This window comes from Hemiscyllium ocellatum, chromosome 19 (assembly GCF_020745735.1).
Source record: "Hemiscyllium ocellatum isolate sHemOce1 chromosome 19, sHemOce1.pat.X.cur, whole genome shotgun sequence".
Lineage (NCBI taxonomy): Eukaryota > Metazoa > Chordata > Chondrichthyes > Orectolobiformes > Hemiscylliidae > Hemiscyllium > Hemiscyllium ocellatum.
In genome coordinates this window covers 20,963,966-20,985,753 of record NC_083419.1, presented here as the reverse complement: position 1 = coordinate 20,985,753, position 21,788 = coordinate 20,963,966, and the positions used below count along the sequence as shown (strand labels likewise).

General features: G+C 41.5%; 1 protein-coding gene across 1 annotated transcript in view; it reads right to left on the bottom strand.

The window, feature by feature from the left end:
* LOC132824657 (leucine-rich repeat-containing G-protein coupled receptor 5-like) overlaps positions 1-21,788 on the bottom strand; it is a 159,466-nt gene that overhangs the window by 6,381 nt on the left and 131,297 nt on the right. Inside the window, exons 14-17 of the mRNA XM_060839292.1 lie at positions 7,883-7,954; positions 5,428-5,553; positions 2,845-2,990; positions 266-349 (exon numbers count right to left, since the gene is read on the bottom strand). Of these exons, the coding sequence (XP_060695275.1) occupies positions 266-349; positions 2,845-2,990; positions 5,428-5,553; positions 7,883-7,954 (428 nt within the window). The remainder of the gene's footprint in view (positions 1-265; positions 350-2,844; positions 2,991-5,427; positions 5,554-7,882; positions 7,955-21,788) is intronic.

Here is a 21,788-nt window from a genome sequence, read left to right as displayed (position 1 = left end):
CTGCCAATTTTTAATTTGAAGATTTTGCTAATTAAACGTATTTCTGAAAGTGAACCCTTGCTCGACTTCCAGTCTCCAATTTCTGTTGCTGAGTTTCAAACCATTGTTGTGATTGGGATCACTTAGCCAACCATAGACCAGGGATTAAACCTACTTATTTCTCGTCTTTGGGATCAGCTGCTTGTGGAATCATTGTGGAGGGCAAGCACCGAGGTTGTTGTTTAAAAAAAAAATACAAAATTGCTATTTGATGCTTTCAATTTACCTGGAGCTGGAGCACATTGGACAGAATGATGGACTTTAGGATCTTCTTCAAAGTCTGTTAGCAAATCGTCAGTGTCCTGATCATCTGCACAATACATATAATTTAGTAGTCATTATGCATTAAATAAATGTTGTTCTGCATGCACAAACACTCTGTTGCTAGCCTTCTTTCACAAACAGGCAATGCATTCTGAACCCTATAAATAACTTCATGCATCTTTCCTACATTATCTTAGATTTTGCCCATTGATATCCACAAATAGGTATTGCTACTGTAATTGCCATCATGTTTTTTAGAGGGTGCATCATCAAAAAGATGAAGGTCTGGTGGCACTGCCTCTGAACTAGAAGCTCTTTGTCCCAAGTTCCACTGTAGCACTTCATGCCAAGGAAGATGCATTCATAACATAATTTCAGCATACTCCATTGGCAGGCAATATGAGTGGGAGAGATTCCTGGGCAGTGATGTGTTGGAAAGAAATTCAAATTTCCACCTTCATTGTCCATTGGCTATAGCATGTGTGTAAACAGGTACTTACTGCTGCAACCTGGACCCCTTGGAGGGGATGGTTGGCTCAGTTGACTGGGTGACTGGTGTGGATAGGATTGGTGCCACCAGCACAGGGCTCAAACACCATTCAAGCTGGGTGAATTTGGGACCTGTCTCCTTCCCCTGTCCATGGTGGAGGCTGTGGCATGGTGGGTTGGACCTGCCATCAGGCAGAGGACTCTTTTTTTTAATGAAAATGATAATCGGTGAGACTACTTGTCTCAATATTAGGACTTCTTTCTTATTCATTCGTGGGATGTGGGCTTCACTGGCCAGGCCAGTATTTATTGCCCATCCCTAAATGCCCAGAGAGCAGTTAAGTGTCAGCCACATTGCTGTGTGTCTAGAGTCACATGTAGGCCAGAGCAGTTTCCTTCCCTAAATGACATTAATGAGCCAGATATATTTTTCCAACAACCAACAATGGTTTTCCGTGGTCGCCATTAGACTCCTAATTCCAGACTTTTAAAATGGAATTCAAATTCCACCATCTACCCTGGGAGAATTTCAACCCAGAGCATCAGAACATTATTAGGGTCTTTGGATTAATACTCTAATGATAATATTACTTGGTCATTGCCTTCCCTCAGAAATTAGAATATAATAGAGTATGGTGCCCCAACCTTTGAGCTAGGACAGCTGGATTCAAGTCTTGCCTGAGTTGCATTATATCATCTCATATAGGCTGAATACAAATACTTGTAGAGAAATAGCACAATTTCAATCATCAAGTGCTCAGAGATAAATGGAAATCTAGAACAATGTGCTTCCTGTTTTCCTGAGGGAGAACTAGCTATTTGGGTGCAGAACTGACTTGAAGATAGAGGCAGAGGGTGATGGAGGAGGGTTGCCTTTCAGAGGAGAACTGTGACCAGTGGAGTGCCACAAGGATTGGTGCTGGGTCCACTGCTTTTCGCCATCTATATAAATGATTTGGATGTGAACATAGAATGCATATTTAGTAAGTTTGCAGACAATACTAAAATTGGAGGTGGAGTGGGCAGTGAAGAAGGTTACCTAAGAGTATAACGGAGTCTTGATCTGATGGGCCAATGGGCTGAGGAGTGGGGCGGCACAGTGGCTCCGTGGTTAGCACTGCTGCCTCACAGCACCAGGATCCCAGGTTTGATTCCAACCTTGTGTGACTGTCTATGTGGGGTTTGCACATTCTCCCTGTGTCTGCATAGGTTTCCTCCCACAGTCCAAAGATGTGCAAGTCGGGTGAATTGGCCAAGCTAAATTGCCCATAGTGCAAGATGCATTAGTCAGAGGGAAATGGGTCTGGGTGGGTTACTCTTCGGAGGGTCAGTGTCGACTGGTTAGACCGAAGAGCCTGTTTCCACACTGTAGGGAATCTAATTTAGATAAATGTGAGGTGCTGCATTTTGGAAAGGCAAATCAGGGCAGGACGTATATACTTAATGGTAAGGTCCTGGGGAGTGTTGCTGAACAGAGAGACCTTGGAGTGCAGATACATAGTTCCTTGAAAATGGAGTCGTAGGTAGATTGGATAGTGAAGGTGGCGTTTGGTATGCTTGCCTTTATTGGTCAGTTCACTGAGTATAGCAGTTGGGAGGTCATGTTGCAGCTGTACAGGACATTGGTTAGGCCACTTTTGGAATATTGCGTGCAATTCTGGCCTCCCTCCTATCAGAAGGATATTGTGAATCTTGAAAGATTCTGAAAAGATTTATAAGGATGTGGCTAGGATTGGAGGGTTTGAGGTATTGGAAGAGGTTGAATAGGCTGTGGCAGTTTTCCCTTGAGCATTGGAGGCTGAGGGGTGACCTTTATAGAGGTTGACCTTTATAGAGATGAGATGAATTGGCCATGCTAAATTGCCCACAGTGTTAGGTGCTTTAGTCAGGGGTAAATATAGGGTATGGGAATGGGTTTGGATGGGTTTCTCTTCGGAGGGGCGATGTGGACTTGCTGGGATGAAGGGCCTGTTTCCACACTGTAGAGAATCTAATCTAATCTAATTTCAGTGGTTTAGCACATTCAGTAGCAGGTTGGTCATTTACCATTACCTTGACCAGACAGCATTCCAGCATCCTGTTTGTGAGCTTCCTCCTCACTGTTGTTCTCAACTTTCTCCCACTGATTTGTGAGTTTGTAGGAATTTTCACAAGATCCATATGCACAGCATTGGTAAGCATAGGGCATTTCTAACACCCTGTGAATTTAAAGATTTAAAGTAATGGAACATTAAGAGTACAGGAATGACACTGTCTTAAAGAAATCTAGCAGACATCTTGTTTTATTTAACATGAAATTATTTACATGTTCAAATAAACGTAAAGAACTGCATATGTTGGAGATCTGTCATAAAAATAGAAAGTGTTGGAGATACTCAACAGGCTTGTTAGAAACTGTAAAGGGAGAAACAGAGGGTGGATTGTTATAGGGGACTGAGCAATGTGAGCTGAAATGGAATGGGTTAGAATGAGGTGAGACATCTGTTTGACCCATTGCAATGGCAGGAGCAATCAGCTTAATCTTTTATCCTTTTCACAGTGGCATGTGAGTTCCTCATAAGGCAGTGGTGGGTTACCAATTGTGAAGTTAAAAATCCACACAACACCAGGTTATAGTTCAACAAGTTTATTTGGAAGCACTAGCTTTCAGTGCGGTGTTCCTTCATCATGTGATTGTGGGAAGGAGCAGTGCTCTGAAAGCTAGTGCTTCCAAATAAACCTGTTGGACTATAACCTGGTGTTGTGTGATTTTCAACTTTGTCCACCCCAGTCCGACACCGGCACCTCAAAATCATGACTACCAAGTAAGAGGGATTATTGGTTGTTAAATGCTTTCTTGACAGCACAACTTGCCTTATTAATATTCATCTTTCGCTCTTTATGAAACTCGCCAAGTCAATTTGATGTCGAGAAAACCATGCATGAAAACTAGAACAGATACTTAGTGAGTTCAGTGCCAGAAGCTGGATTGGGAGCTGAGGCTGCAGGAGAGGGAGGACAACCTCTCCCAGTGGCTGTTCAGACCACTGCAGTGGGGTGTGTGTGTGTGTGTGTGTGGGTGGGGGGGGGGGGGGGGAGAGAGAGAGAGAGACTGGCTCCTGTACGCGATCTCCCAGTTGTGCACCCACAAATCCATCTAGACAGTGACCGATACCATCAGTACAACGTCACACCAGTCTATTTCATCTAACGGGCTGAAAGATTCAGGAATATTGCGTGTTTTCCCCCAGTTGCAGGATGCTATTGACTGTACATATGCAGCAATGACAAGACTGTGTCACAAAGCTGCAGAACTCATCATCAGAAAATGGTTTTGTTTGATTCCCAAAGGTGTGTGCCCACTACCCCAGCAGCTACCATGGACTCCTACATTCTGGCATACCTTCATGTGCCTAGTGTGTTTAAGGGTCCAGGGTCCTTACAAGGTTGCTGACTGGGGGAGGCAAGGGATAGTGACCATAGCTCATCATAGCATTGAGGAACCTTTTGAGAAATGCTCAATGCTAGTTTAACATCACCCATTCTGCAATCAGGTCCATGGTGGAACAGACAATAGGGTTGTTGAGCATGTGGTTCCACTGCTTAGACCAGACTGGGAGGGGGGAGCTCCACTATAGTTTGGACAGAACGTACCACATCATCCTGGCGTTCACCACTTAATTGGAGCAGGCAATGGGATGATACGTTAGATGCTGAGGAACTGGAAGAACAGGAGCAGTCCTGTTCTGAGGAGACTGGATAAGTGGAAGCTAAGTTTGGTCATGACAGAGTTCAACTGCACTAGGCACCACAAGCTATACAGAACCCAATTAACACCCAGTACCGGCAGTTGAGAACTGGGAGGAGCACACAGTTGCGGACTGTAAAATATTCATTGCATGTGACTCCCTGAAATCTGTTTTGCATTGTTTTGGTGAATCTTAGCCTATTTTGGTTTTGTCTGTGTTTCTTTTAGCTGACTGTGAATGAAAGGCAATTAGTTGGACAAATCCAAACAAAACCTATGTGTGACCTTCTCCTACAGGACAATGACAAGTTGTGGGTAAGCAAGTGGGCACTGGGGACAGACTAGTGCTGATTTGGAGTGTTCAGACAGCTAGTTTTGGGTGTGTTGCTTAAATTATGGCTCGGGTGAGAGAATGGGGTTTGGATGTGTGATGGAGTGCCAAGTATGTGTCATGGGGAGTGTGGTTTTGTGGCTGATATGCCATTACGCTGCTGGTAATGAACAATACCAGACTGCCAATGCTTATCCAGATGCACAGTGACCGTTGAAAGATGGCAAGGGCACAAAGGATGGCAGTGTTATGGTGATGCCCACTGAGTAGCAAGGAGTTCTGGGAATGACATGTGGCAAGATGATGCCAGAATCAGACACGAGAGACACCCTAAGATCGGGTTAAGTAATTAATGTGACTTATTTGGTAAGATACGCCAAGATAACTAATTTGGTCTTGCATTAAAAAAACTCTGCAATAACCTTGATGCAACTCAGACTGAGCCAAAATATATAAGATTCAACCCTGAAGAGTCATATTGGACTCAAAGTATTAATTCTTCCCTCAGTTACTTTCTTAATGAATTTCTCACTGGTAATGATTAAAGCAGAAATAAATTGTGTATTCGTCTCCTTACCTCAAGTTCCGGAGGTTTTCTACAGGTAACAAATCTTGTAGAGCTTGATTGCCAGTTATTTTGAGATGTGTTAATCCATTTAGTCCAGATACAGGAAGAGATGACAGAAGATTGAAGGTGAGGTCACTGCATGGAATGATTATTTGCATGTGAATCAATTACAAATTACTTTGTTAAATTTTAGGAGTAACATTTACTTTGATATAATCCTAGCATGACATAGTTGAGGAAATATAAATGCAAAGGAAATGTCAAGTAGCCTGAAACTGTCAACAACTTAATCTATAATTAGTATTACTTAGTGAGAGATTCTTCACATAGGCTGGCAGGGATGGGGGGGGGGGTGCAGATGTTATGTTTCTGAAGTTTAACATTGCATAAGGCTATGTGAGTTGGTTCTTTTTCTTTCAGTTTCTGGAAACTTGCCAACCAAGCTGATTTACCAAACGTATCCAATTAATTCTGGAGACCAACGGCCAAATTACAAATTGGGGGTGGGAGGGAATAAGGCAGGCGGCATTAAGCTCACTGCATCATCTGGAAACATTCTGGATGCAGCTACAAGAGTAGCTAGGTGCCAAGGGCAACTTGTTTAGAAAGTTAGTCTCAGTGGGTGGGAGATTGTCCAGTTGCAATAAAAACAATAAATTAAAAAAAAACTCCAGCTTTCAATCTTCAGACTTCCAATCATTTCCTGTGCTCATCCATGCCAAGATAGACCATCTCCCATTGTTTCCCACTCCATTCCATGGCCAGCAAGCCATTATACCCCACTCATCCTCATTGCCCTTTATCACCCCATGCCAACCTAGTACCAACTCATGTCCCTGTCCACCAGTCTTTGTTTTTACACCTTTAAACCTCCAATACCCAAGATGGGCAGCTCTTAGGAGCCACGGTGAGATGAAATTAAGTTTCAATTATCTGCTGCAAACTTCATATATTCTTAAAATGATTCTAATAGATAATATTAAAATCTCTAAAAGTACTTAGTCCCTTTTCAAAAACAAGTACATATTCATTGCCCCACATCAAAGACAGCAAATATCACTGGAACCATTTGCAGTTGTCGATCAAACTGTGATAGGTTTTAGAAGCAGTAAGGCAACACTAATCCTTGAATCACAGGCAGTGAAATTACCAACAATGCTTTTTTTTCCAAACTACAGGCTGAACTTTTTCCCCAAAGTGTAAAGGGCTTGGGATTTAAATGACTTGATACATTCATGTCAACCCCTGTTAACAATCACAAAGGGGTACCTGATCTCTTCAGAAGAGTACCTTCTCTTTCCAAAGATCATGCTGGTTTAGACCTTTTCCTCAAATGTCTATGTGTCCATGAATCATATCTTAGAAATCCTATTGAGGAAATCTGTCTCTGTTTGAAGGCAGATGTATTTTCCCTTGAGCAGGTGCCTCCATAAACTGTGAAGGAGCAATGTATGCGTGGCTTCTGTTTCCCCACCTTAATGCTACACCCACTCTCCAGTGCCTAACTATATTGCAGGTCAGCATGGTAGCAGAGTTGTTTGCACTGGTGCCTCACAGCATCAAGGACCTGGGTTCGATTCCAACCTTGGGGTTTGTATGTTCTCCCCGTGTCTGCATGGGTTTCCTCGCACAGTTTAAAGATGTGTAGATTAGCCATGCTAAATTGCTCATTATATGCAGGGGTGGCATGTGGATTAGTCATGGAAAACTGGGGTTACAGGGATAACAGTGGAGCGAGGGATTGGCTTTCAGAGAGTCGGTATGGACTGAATGGACTATTTTTACACTGCAGAGATTCTATGAAGAATGATGGGTGCTGGGTTCCAGAATATAACTTCCAGCAGAGAGATCTGGAAACATTAAGGCTAAGGCACAGAACACTTTCTCTTTAAGAAAATCAGGCTTTGGCTTTAGCACTTTCCAAAGAGAAAAATCTTTGCTCAATAGGAGGCAAAATGGAAATTCTGGTGTGAACTGCCCAGGAACTTCCAGCCATGGTTGAAAAATCATTCAGCAAAGTACATGAATTTTTGTATCACTTTCTTTCTACCAGAACTGAGGACTCATAAATTCTTCCTTGTAAACCTGCAGGGATCTGTGGAAAATCTGACTTGAGAGAAAAGATGGTGAGAGTCAGATCCTGGGTCAAGGCTTTGGAATTTAAAGTTTTGTTTTAAAGTTGTCTTAAAGGCTCAGGGGATTATTATAAAAGGGATTCTTATTGAAAGCATAGCTCACAAGAAACTCAGAACTACCTTATGTTAAAATTTGATCAGAATTTAGGTGTGATAAATTTAAAAACAGGGTCTTATGCTAATGAAAATGTAACAATCTTATTGGCTGAAAACCAGCTCATTTGCAATACTAAACACAGTAATGTAGAACAAAAGTATATTTATTACGCATCGGAAAATTGCTCCAAATTATGTATCGCTCATGAAATATTTAGAACTCAGAGACTTACAGTTTGATTAAAGATGGTGAAGAAATAAATGATTCTTGATGTATAAATTCAATTTTGTTCCAACCAAGGTCACTACATGGGACAGATACATGAAGGTTATCAATAAGGTGCTGCCATCTGTATGAATTTACACATACACCCCACATAAATTTATAGTGAGTTAAATATGGAGATTATTGATGCAATTTCCCATCTGTTTTATGCTGGAGATGAATTATACCACGCTGTACTTTAATTGGGAAATTAATACTCCCCCCTTATCTGACACAAGCAAATTTCCCGTTGGCAATAACTTGACTTCTGAAATGTTAACTGTTTCGCCAGAGATGTTGCCAGATCTGCTGAGTTTCTCCAGCATTCTGAACGTTTGTTTCAGATTTCCAGCTTCCTCAGTATTTTGCATTTATACCTTAGAATCAGAAGGATGTGGATTCAAGGCCAGTGATACAGTTTGAACATATGAACTTAATCTTCAGTACTGTCAGATAGCTGTAGTGTTAGGGTTGTTATCTTTCAATGAAAATATTAGACTGAACCTCTGCCTGCCCTGATGGTTCACAGGACATCAAAAATTCTAGTTTGGTTGTGACAACAGGCTTTAACAGACAATAAAGTAGTTGAACTGGCTACTATCAATTGGTAGGCAAAAGAGAGGACTGCAGATGCTGGAAACCAGAGTTTAGACCAGAGTGGTGCTGGAAAAGCACAGCAGGTAAGGCAGCATCCGAGGAGCAGGAAAATTGACGTTTCGGGCAAAAGCCCTTCATCAGGAATAGAGGCAGGAAGCCTCCAGGGTGGAGAGATAAAACTTGGTAGCCCTACCACCCCATGGCAAACCCTCACTCATAGCCCATCCTATATCTGGGACAATGGTCCTGGGGTGGGAAAGGATTGAGGTACTGTCATGCCAGTTAGTGGCTGCACATTTTGTTGTTATTATTGTGGTGGCACGATGCCTCATAGTTAGCACTGCTACCTCACAGCACCAGGGTCCTAGGTTCGATTCCAGCCTCGGGCGACTGTCTGTGAGGAGTTTGCACATTCTCCCCGTGTCTGAGTAGTGATAAACGGCTCCACTTTGGAATGGCAGGCAGTGACCAGTGGGGTACCGCAGGGATCAGTATTGGGATCGCAGCTTTTTACAATATATGTTAATGATATAGAAGATGGTATTAGCACTAACATTAGTAAATTTGCTGATGAAACTAAGCTGGGTGGCAGGGTGAAATGTGGTGAGGATGTTGGAGATTACAGGGTGGCCTGGACAAGTTAGGTGAGTGGTCAGATGCATGGCAGATGCAGTTTAATGTGGATAAATGTATGGTTATCCACTTGGTGGCAAGAACAGGAAGGCAGATTACTACCTAAATGGAATCAATTTTGATAAAGGGGCAGTACAGAGAGATCTGGGTGTTCTTGTACACCAGTCAATAAACATAAGTATGCAGGTACAGCAGGTAGTGAAGAAGGCTAATAGCATGCTCTCCTTCATAGCAAGAGGGATTGAGTATAGAAGCAAAGAGGTTCTTCTGCAGCTGTACAGGGCCCTGGTGAGAGTACTGTGTGCAGTTCTGGTCTCCAAATTTGAGGAAAGACATTGAGGAAGTGCAGCGTAGGTTCACGAGGTCAATTCTTGGAATGGTGGGATTACCTTACACTGAAAGACTGGAGTGACTGGGCTTGTATATCCTTGAGTTTAGAAGACTGAGAGGGGATCTGATTGAGACATATAAGATTATTAAAGGATTGGACGCTCTAGAGGCAGGAAAGATGTTTCCGCTGATGGGTGAGTGCCGAACCAGAGGACACAGCTTAAAAATAGGGGTAGACCATTTAGGATAGAGATGAGGAGAAACTTCTTCACCCAGAGAGTGGTGGCTGTGTGGAATGCTCTGCCCCAGAGGGCAGTGGAGGCCCAGTCTCTGGATTCATTTAAGAAAGAGTTGGATAGAGCTCTCAAGGATTGTGGAATCAAGGGTTATGGAGATAAGGCAGGAACAGGATACTGATTAAGGATGATCAGCCATGATCATATTGAATGGTGGTGCAGGCTCGAAGAGCAGAATGGCCTACTCCTGCACCTATTGTCTATTGTCTATTGTCTGCGTGGGTTTTCTCTGGGTGCTCCGGTTTCCTCCCACAGTCTAAAGATGTGCAGGTTGGGTGAATTGGCCATGCTAAATTGCCATAGTGTTGGGTGCATTAGTCAGAGGGAAATGGGTCTGGGTGGGTTGTTCTTCAGAGGGTTGGTATGGACTGGTTGGGCTGAAAGGCTTGTTTCCACACTGTGGGGAAGCTAATTTAATCAAGATCCTAGATAGAAATTTGGCTTGTTACATCATATTTTCTCTCATTTTTATGTAACAAGGTGACCTTTCACTGAAAGACAAGCACACATTGCTGCTGAAGGGCTTAAGCCCAAAACATTGATTCTCCTGCTTCTCGGATGCTACCTGGCCAGCTGTGCTTTTCCAGCACCACACTCTTCAACTCTGATCTCCAGCATCTGCAGTGCTCACTTTCTCCCACACATTGCTGCAGATATGATTTTAATAACAAAAGCAAAAGTTTATTATGCAAAAGAAATGAAAATAGAATAAAGGCAATTACATACAACAAAATTTGAAAAATTCCAAGCCATATGGTAAAATACAATCCCATCTATTCCAACATCATCATTTCACAGTACTCAAGCACCAGAGAGAATTCCTTTGTCTATCAAACTTTTAGAACATGGAACATTATAGTGCATTACAGGCACTTCGGGCCTCGATGTTGCGCCGACCTGCTAAACCAATCTGAAGCCCACCCAACCTAAACGATTCCATTTTCATCCATATGTTTATCCAATGACCATTTAAATGCCCTTAAAGTTTGCAAGTCTACTACTGTTGCAGGCAGGGCATCCCTCACCCCTAAGACTCTCTGAGTAAAGAAACTACCTTGAACATCTGTCCTACATCTATCACCCCTCAATTTAAAGCTATGTCCTTTTGTGCTGTCTCTCACCATCCAAGAAAAAAGGCTCTCACTGTCCACCCTTTTCATCCCTCTGATTATCTTATATGTTTCAATTAAGACATCTCTCAACCTTCTTCTCTATGTAGAAACCAGCTTCAAGTTCCTCAGCCTTTCTGCATAAGACCTTCCCCTCCATACCTGGCAACAGCCTAGTAAATCTCCTCTGAACCCTTTCCAAAGCTTCCACATCCTTTCTTTAATGTGGTGATCCGAACTGCATGCAATACACCAGAGTTTTGTACAGCTGCAACATAACCTCATGGCTCCAAAACTCAATCCCTCTACCAATAAAAGCCAATACACCATATGCCTTCTTAACAATCCTATCAACCTGGGTGGCAACTTTCAGGGATCTATGCACATGGCCACCGAGATCCCTCTGCTCATCTACGCTACTAAGAATCTTACCATTAGCCCAGTGCTCTTCATTCCTGTTGCTCCTTCCAAAGTGAATCATCTCACACTTTTCCGCATTAAATTGTATTTGCCATGTCTCAGTCCAGCTCTTCAGCTTATCTATGTCCCTCTGTAACCTGCAATATCCTTCAGCACTATCCACAATTCCACTGACCTTAGTGTCATCCGCAAGTTGACTAACCCATCCTTCTACACCCTCATCCAGGTCATTTATAAAAATGACAAACAGCAGAGTTTCCAAAACAGATCCGTGCAATACACCACGAGTAACTGAACTCCAGGATGAGTTTCCCATCAATCACCACCCCCTGTCATCTTTCAACTAGCCAAATTCTGATCCAAACTGCCACATTACCCTCAATTCCATGCCTCCATATTTTGTGCAACAGCCTACTGTGTGGAACCTTATCAAACGCCTTACTGAAATCCATATACACCACATCAATCACTTTGCTCTCATCCACCTGTTTGGTCACCTTCTCAAAGAACTCAATAAGGTTTGTGAGGCATGACCTCCCCTTCACCATGTTGACTATCCGTAATTAACTTATTTCTTTCTAGATGGTTATAAATTCTATCTCTTATAACCTTTTCCAACACTTTACCCACAACCGAAGTAAGGCTCACCGGTCAATGATTACAAGGATCACCTCTACTCCCCTTATTGAACAAGGGGGCTACATTTGCTATCTTCCAATCTTCTGGCACTATTCCTGTAGACAATGATGCCATAAAGATCAAAACCAAAGACTATGCAATCTCCTTGCTGGCTTCTCAGAGTATCCTAGGATAAATCCCATCCAGCCAGGGGACTTACCTATTTTCACAATTTCCAGAATTGCTAACATGTCCTCTTTGTGAACCTCAATCCCATCTCGTCTAGTAGCCTATACCTCAGTATTCTTCTCAACAAAAATGTCTTTTTCCAGTGTGAATACTGATGTAAAATATTCATTTAGCACTTGTCCTATCTCTTCTGACTCCATGCCCAACTTCCCACTACTGACCTTGATTGGCCCTAATTTTACTCTAGTCATTCATTTATTCCTGACACACCTATAGAAAGCTTTAGGGTTTTCTTTGATCCTAGATGCCAATGACTTCTCATGTCCCGTCCTGGTTCTTCTAACCAAACACTTCTGGTCAGGAGTATTGAAACAAAATCTCTTGTCTTGAAGAAAACTTTTTTTATGGTTCTGAATGAAGTCCTTTCTTCAGTAGGAATTGTCTCATATAACCAACTTCAACTAGGATTCTTGCAAACTGAAAATAAAAGCTTTTCCAAATATGGAGCTTTTCTCGAGGATAAGTTTAAAAAATGAATTCCTCATTCTTCCAAATTGAAAATAAGCTAATGCTTTACAATGTTTACCCTGTCTGATCATAGAATCATCTGAATACCAATACTTTACATGACACTATGTCTGCAGTCTAAAAATCCTCCCCTGGTTAGAACCACGTTAGAGGTATTTGCCTCTTTTTCTGGTTGCACTGGCTGCTTTAGCAAATGGCAAAATTCTTCAATGTCACTGCAGCCTTTTTGCATTAGTAAAATCAGAACTGTGTAGTCTTTCACCACTAAATATTCAGTATTTAAGAGAAGGGCAGTGGATGAAATAAGGGGATGAAAGAGGTTTGCCTCTTAGTTAAAAAAAACAGCAATTCTGATTTTGATAAGTACTGACAACTCTCTGCATATAGAGCTGAACTGATGTTCCAGAATGAGAGTTAGCAAGTTGTCAAAGTGAGAGGGATCACAAATGAGAGCAATCCTCTCATTAGACAATGTCTACTGCTGCACATTTTCAAGTAGGGAACTCATAAGGGGAATCAAAGTGCACCAAATCTCCTGTACAATACTATGATCAGATGCCCCTGAAGATCTCTGGCTGAAAATCATTTCCAAAAACTTTGAGTTTACAAGTTGCAGCTGACAAAAGCTCAGTAGTAGGGAAAAAGCAAGTGGAAAATTGACTAACTGATCAGTGATACCACTACCCCACCCATTTAACAACTACCCGCCTTTTCACTGAGCTCTGGCAAACACTTCTTACTGTTGGCGCTCAAAGATGATCTAAAATAAGAAACATATTGGTGGTAAGCTATATCAGGCTGATGGAAAATAATGTTCTTGCTTTCACTGGTACCAACGCTTTCATTTCTGCCAACAAACAATTGTGTTGAATGCCAGCTGCATAACTCATTCTTGACAGTAATAGGTGGGGTTGTCTTGGCCTGGTAGATAAATTGTTTCAGGACACAGTTTATGTTAACACACACACAAAACCATTAAAATTAAATTTTGAAAATCTGTCTTCAAATAAAATAAACCCACATCAATTCAGTTAAAATGAAAACACAAGGAACAATTTAATACACTTGGGTATGTTAGCTATGTATCTTTGTTGTTTGGTAGGCTTTCCCTGCACATGAATAAAGTTTAGTTGAGCAGTTTTCCATTGGATAGCTATTGTTAGAAAATCTTAAAAGTCTTGATTATTGTATCAAATTAAATGGATTGTTTTAACTGTGCTACCTGGTTAGAAACATATTCTGTATTTAGGCTGTAGGTTTGCTTGCTGAGCTGTAGGTTTGATATCCAGACATTTCATTACCTGGCTAGGTAACATCATCAGTGGCGACCTCCAAGTGAAGTGAAGCTGTTGTCTCCTGCTTTCTATTTATATCTTTCTCCTGGATGGTGTTCCTGGGGTTTGTGGTGATTTCCTGTTCATTTTCTGAGGGGTTGATAGATGGCATCTAGATCTATGTGTTTGTTTATGGCGTTGTGGTTGGAGTGCCAGGCCTCTAGGAATTCTCTGGCATGTCTTTGCTTAGCCTGTCCCAGGATAGATGTGTTGTCCCAGTCGAAATGGTGGTTTTTTCATCCATGTGTAGGGCTATGAGGGAGAGAGGGTCGTGTCTTTTTGTGGAGAGCTGGTGTTCATGTATCCTGGTGGCTAACTTTCTTCCTGTTTGTCCTCCGTAGTTCTTGTGGTAGTCCTTGCATGGAATTTTGTAGATGATGTTGGTTTTGTCCATGGGTTGTACTGGTCTTTTAAGTTTGTTAGTTTTTGTTTGAGAGTGTTGGTGGGATTGTGTGCTAGTAGGAGTTTGTTAGTAGTCAGACCCCTCGGAATCCTAGTAGCACACAATCCCACTAACACTCGTAAACAAAAACTAACAAACTTAAAAGACCCAGTATAACCCATGGACAAAATCAACGTCATCTACAAAATTCCATGCAAGGACTGCCACAAACACTACGTAGGACAAACAGGAAGAAAATTAGCCACCAGGGTACATGAACACCAGCTAGCCACAAAAAGACACGACCCTCTCTCCCTCGTAGCCCTACACACGGATGAAAAAAAACAGCATTTCAATTGGGACAACACATCTATCCTGGAACAGGCTAAGCAAAGACATGCCATAGAATTCCTAGAGGCCTGGCACTCCAACCACAACGCCATAAACAAACACATAGATCTAGATACCATCTATCAACCCCTCAGAAAACAAACAGGAAATGACATCACCACAAACCCCAGGAACCCCATCTAGGAGAAAGATATAAATAGAAAGCAGGAGACAACAGCTTCGCTTCACTTGGAGGTTGCCACTGATGATGTTACCTAGCCAGGTAATGAAACGTCTGGATATCAAACCTACAGCTCAGCGAGCAAACCTACACCCTAAACCTCAACCTGAGCGACAAACCTTGCAAAAACATATTCTGTGCACAACCCTTTTAATATTTCATCTACAAGGTGCAGTAGAATGCCTCATTCAGATGGCAATAAGTCTGGAGAAAGTTCCAAATATTTAGTTTTTATCTGCTCACTAATGGAACATATTTACAACTTTTTTTAAAAAAACATTGTAATTATTGTTCCAGCTTGAAAAAACATTCATAGGATTGCAAACTTTTGGTGAAACACAATTTCTGGCAGGGTCTTACAAAGCAACAATGATCCCTTGCATATTTTTTACCTTAACCTCTGAACTATTTAATTGGGAATGGAACAACTTTAAATAAGACTGGTTCTGTAAACAGTTTTTTTTTCCCTCGAGCATCAATCCTTAAATAAGGTCCTCCTTAACATTCTTGCTAGCTATAGTGGGTATTGACCAGTACTGTTGATCTTGTGTCTGATCAAAGGACAGTCCATGAGAGTGGAACTACCTGATGGTACCTTTGCTCTTCTACCCAAATGCTTCCACGTGCAGAGAGAATGGAGATTCGGATTTCAGCTCGAATTGTGATGTAAAATTGGAAAAACGGATTTGAAATCAGTATTTCTCAATCGTATACCTTTTGTATTTTGCTGCATATTTTATATATCTCAAATCAAAGCAGAACTGACACTAGCTTGTAAGAGTGCAATAGGTTTTATTTTACTAGAGTTTTGGACTATCTCTGCAAATGCAAAATATGTGCATTACACAAATCGCAGTCTAGCTTCCAGCAACTTCTGTTTCCTTCACTCTGAATTCACATCCAGGTTTAACTAATGACCAGATCAGATCATAAAAAATACTCTTGATTTAAAAAGACTGCTATTCTTTCCCTCAGTAACTGACATTCTAAGTTTAAAATAATTTTTAAATAAATCATTGTGTAATCTCAATTTGCAGTAATTTATTTTACTTCAAAATTCTAGGCTAAATAGCCAAGAGTTTTCATTTCTGAGATGCCACATGAAGAGAGCCACCACTATATCTATTCCTGTGCAGTCTATACAAAATTTCACAGCGAGGACCAGTACCTCGCTGCATTTGAAGGGTGTCTCCTCTTATCATGGAAGGATTTCAACTTTATTATTTTTTAAATGCAGAATTGGAAACAGACTGCTGTAAACTTTGGCATGTAGCATAGTGGACTAAAGTATTTGGCTTACAAGTTTGAAATACTGAAATTGAATCTCAATAGCTTTCCTCCCACAGTAAATTGCCATGTCTAGAAAGGGAAATTCCTTATTTCCAAATAAAGGAAAATATTTAAAAGTGGAAAGCCTTTTCAAAAAAAAAATGCCCTGCACAATTCTATTCAAAATGATCTAGAAATCTAAGTGATCTAGAAATGCGAACTAAATCTTTATTGGACTGATGAGGGAAAGATCAGAACTGGGCACGCAGACAATTTGGATTCCGACACTGATCTGTTGGTTTATTGGCACATTCCTGCCCGCAGGCTATTTTGGGGTAGGTTGGTTTAGTGGTGATGATTGGTGGGTAAACAGTTAGGCTTCTTAAAGGGCCTATTAATAATACTATACTGATATCCTGGTTGGTGAACGGTTGATGGTATTATCGCCAGGCTGTTAATCTAGATACCCAAGCAATGTTCGACCCATGTTCGAATCCCACCTTGACAGATGGTGAAATTTGAATTCAATAAAAATCTGGAAATTGAGAGAATCATTGCTGGGGGGAAACCCATTTTGTTCACAAATGCCTTTTAAGGAACTGCTATCCTTACCTGTTCTGGCCCACATGTGACTCCAGAGCCACAGCAATGGGGAATTGCTGGATGATTGGGATGGGCAATAAATACTGGCTTAGCCTGTGATGGACGCATTCAACAAATGAATAAAAAAACTGGATTTTTCTGAATTGGCATACAGGCTTCCTGTTGAAACCTGGCTCCCCCATCCCACAGCTACAGGGGCACAGCTCCACCATAATGGCCTTGATTCTCCAGCCTCTTTATTTTTATCATGTCTGAAATCACTTCAGGGTACACCTCTATGTTGAATTACCCTCTTTTTCTCCAACATACATTGGCAGCTTAAGCATCAGGTGCCCACCTGCCACTATAGCTGAACATGAATGTCATCAGAAGTCACATGACACCAGGGTTTTATTTGAAATCACAAGCTTTCGAGGTGCTACTCCTTTGTCAGGTGAACGGTCTAGTGAAGTGGATTATAACCTGGTGTCCACCTCAGACCAATACGGGCACTCCACAACCTGAATAAGAATATGCCAGCTGGCTGCCAATTGGCAACTTTTTGGTAAACTGTGATATCTTAAAGTGCCCACGTGATAATGAATATTAAAAGACTCCTGTTGTCAGTGAGCTGATGAAAAAATGAAAACTCAACTCATTCACTCTGTTCCTCTTTGTACATATGACAGACCTGCTGAGTTATTCCAGTATTTTCTGTTTTTAGGTGATGGATATTAATATATTAATGTAGGGATTAACTGAATGCTGTTTCAGTGATGGTTTCTTTTAAAAACTCTTTCATGAGGAGGTGTGGGCTATTGAACTGGGAAGATTGTGAGACAATCACTGAGGGCACTTCACTGTTGGTGTGGAGCCACATGTGGATCAGACCATATAGAGGTGGCAGATTTCCTTGCCTAAAAGACAGCAGAGAACCAGACAGTTATTTTAAATGTCAATTGGTAATAATAGGCAAAGAATACTGTTATATTTTATATTTTTATGAACTGAATTCAAATTCCACCAGCTGTCAATGTTGGATTTGAACCCATATCCCCAGAGTCTCTGATGGTTTTCTGGATTACTAGTCCAGTAATTATGTCACTGCTTCCAGTATCTGATGTAAAGAATAGACCATAACCTAAATCTGAGTAACACTCTGGAATAGAAAAACAATGAAGGCATCAAATTTGATTCTAGGATGGAGGCTGTGAACACTTGCCTTCATATTAACTGTGGAATGAGAAGAAAGATTGTAAATTCCTGAAAGCTCAGCAAAATGTATGTAGTGTGCCACTGAGCCATACAGATTAGCCCCAGTTAACATGCCATAATGCACACCACTGTGTGCGTCTGCCAAGCATTTAAATAGGAATTCCTTTTCTCTTGCCATCAATTACACAGCTAGAGTAAGTTGTTTTTAAAATTTCTGATGCAAAAAAAAGCCACAACGATTATTTGGACTATTAACAATTTTGGGAAAGATATTTGCACTTCATTTTTCACTTTAAGTTATAACATGTGAGTAACTCTGATTTCACTATTTAGTACTGCAGCTGGGCTAAGTTGAGATACTATAAAAATGTTAACATTTGTTGCATCATAGCTAAAACAGAGATTAGAGAGCTCCATCTGCTAGTTGTTAAATAGCATTGCCCAGGCCAATTGTACTGCTGACACTAATTAGCATCAAATTAGCTCAACAATGCAATATTTTAAGCAATTCAATAGTTTCAAATGCTCTACACTGGACATTTTCTTTTCCTAATTGACTTCCTCAATTTTCTTTATTCTTTCATTGGGTGTGGTTATTTGTCACTCATCACTAAATGCTCTTGAATTGAGTGACTTGCTGGTCCATTTCAGTGGGCAGTTAAAGGTCAGCCGCATTGCTGTGCATTTGGAGTCACATGTAGTTCAGAAAAGGTAAAGGCAGCAGATTTCCTTCCTGAGAGGATATTAGTGAATTAGGTGACAGTGTACAAAAACATTCTGACGATTTCATGATATCATTACTAATGTCACATGAAATCTTAACACACAGATTGTTCAAAGGTCATGAACTGATCATTACAAACATGAAGGGAAATTAAGGAAGGTACTGTAAGTACATGGAATCAAGCCAGTGGTTTACATGTGGCTGAGGAAATACATTGTCTATCTGATTCTTCTTCCTGCAAAGATTACACTTCATCTGAAAAGGGTCAGTTCAGCCCCAGCTGCCCTGCTCGGCGCCCCTCCCTCACCATGCTAACCTGCTAATGGAGGTCCTAGCATTGCTGCTTCAGCTGCCCTCCCTCACCATGCCAACCCATTAATGAGGTCCGAGCACTGCTGCTTCAGCTACTCTCCCTCACCATGCCAACCCGCTAATGGAACCAATGACATAGGAAGGAAAAAGATTGAGATTCTGAAGGGAGATTACAGAGAGTTAGGCAAAAATTCATAAAGGAGGTCCTCGAGAGTAGTAATATCTGGATTACTCCCAGTGATACGAGCTTGTGAGGGCAGGAATAGGAGGATAGAGCAGATGAATGCATGACTGAGGAGCTGGTGTATGGGAGAAGGAGTCACGTTTTTGGTTCATTGGAATATCTTCTGGGGTAGAAGTGACCTGTACAAGAAGGATGGATTGCACCTAAATTGGAAGGGGACTATTATACTGGCAGGGAGATTTACTAGAGCTGTTCGGGAGGATTTAAATGGGTAAGGTGGGGGGCTGGGATCCAGGGAGATAGTGAGGAAAGAGATCAATCTGAGAGTGGTACAGCTGAGAACAGAATTGAGTCAGGGCAGGCAGGGACAAGGTAGGACTATTAAATTAAACTGCATTTATTTGATTGCAAGCAGCCTAACGGGGAACGCAGATGAGCTCAGGGCATGGTTAGGAACATGGGACTGGGATATCAAAGCAATTAAAGAAAAATGGCTCAGGGATGGACAGGACTGGCAACTTAATGTTCCAGGATACAATTGCTACAGAGGAAGGATAGAAAGGGAGGCAAGAGAGGAGGGGGAGTGGTATTTTTGATAAGGGATAGCATTACAGCTGTACTGAGGGAGGATATTCCTGGAAATACATCCAGGGAAGTTATTTAGGTGGAACTGAGAAATAAGAAAAGGATGATCACCTTATTGGGATTATATTATAGACCCCCTAATAATCAGAGGGAAATTGAGAAACAAATTTGTGAGGAGATCTCAGTTATCTGTAAGAATAATAGGGTGGTTATGGTAGGGGATTTTAACTTTCCAAACATAGACTGGGACTGCCATAATGTTTGGGGTTTAGATGGAGAGGAATTTGCTAAGTGTGTACAAGAAAATTTTCTGATTCAGTATGTGGATGTACCTACTAAGGAAGGTGCAAACCTTGACCTATGCTTGGGAAATAATGCAGGGCAGGTGACTGAGGTGTCAGTCGGGGAGCACTCTGAGGCCAGCGACCATAATTCTATTAGTTTTAAAATAGTGATGGAAAAGGATAGACCAGGTCTAGAAGTTGAAGTTCTAAATTGGAGGAAGGCCAATTTTGAAGGTATGAGGCAAGAACTTTCGAAAGCTGATAGGTTGCAGATGTTCACAGGTAAAGGAATGGCTGGAAAATCGGAAGCCTTCAGAAATGAGATAACGAGAATCCAAAGAAAGCATATTCCTGTCAGGGTGAAAGGAAAGGCTGGTAGGTATAGGGAATGCTGGATGACTAAAGAAATTGAAGGTTTGGTTAAGAAAAAGAAGGAAGTATATGTCAGGTACAGACAGGATAGATCGAGTGAGTCTTTAGAAGAGTATAAAGGCAGTAGGAGTATACTTAAGAGGGAAATCAGGAGGGCAAAAAGGGGACATGAGATAGCTTTGGCAAATAGAGTGAAGGATAATCCAAAGAGTTTTACAAATACATTAAGGACAAAAGGGTAACTAGGGACAGAATAGGGCCCCTCAAAGATCAGCAAGGTGGCTTTTGTGTGGAGTCGCAGGAGATGGGAGAGATACTAAACGAGTATTTTGCATCAGTATTTAATGTGGAAAAGGATATGGAAGATATAGAATGTAGGAAAATAGATGGTGACATCTTGAAAAATGTCCAGATTACAGAGGAGGAAGTGCTGGATATCTTGAAGCATAAAAGTAGATAAGTCCCCAAGACCTGATCAGGTGTACCCTAGAACTTGGTGGGAAGATAAGGAAGTGATTGCTGGGCCTCTTACTGAGATATTTGTACCATCAGTAGTCACAGGTGAGGTGTCGGAAGACTGGAGGTTGGCAAACGTGGTGCCACTGTTTAAGAAGGGTAGTAAGGACAAGCCAGGGAACTATAGACCAGTGAGCCTGACCTTGGTGGTGGGCAAGTTGTTGGAGGAAATCCTGAGGGAGAGGGTGTACATGTATTTGGAAAGGCAAGGACTGATTAGGGATAGTCAACATGGCTTTGTGCGTGGGAAATTATGTCTCACAAACTTGATTGAGTTTTTTGAAGAAGTAACAAAGACGATTGATCAGGGCAGAGCAGTAAATGTGATCTATATAAACTTCAGTAAGGCGTTCTACAAGGTTCCCCATGGGAGATGGGTTAGCAAGGCTGGATCTCATGGAATACAGGGAGATCTAGCTATTTGGATACAGAACTGGCTCAAAGGGAGAAGACAGAGGGTAGTGGTGAAAGGTTGTTTTTCAGACTGGAGGACTGATCACAAGGATCAATGCTGGGTCTACTACTTTTCATCATTTATATAAATGATTTGGATGTGAGCATAAGATGTATAATTAAGTAAGTTTTCAGAAGACACCAAGATTGGATGTATAGTGGACAGCGAAGAAGGTTACCTCAGATTACAACAGGACCTTGATCAGATGGGCCAATGGGCTGAGAAGTGGCAGATGTAGTTTAATTCAGATAAGTGCAAAGTGCTGTATTTTGGGAAAGCAAATCTTAGCAGGACTTATACACTTAATGATAAGGTCCTAGGGAGTGTCGCAAAACAAAGAGACCTTGGAGTGCAGGTTCATAGCTCCTTG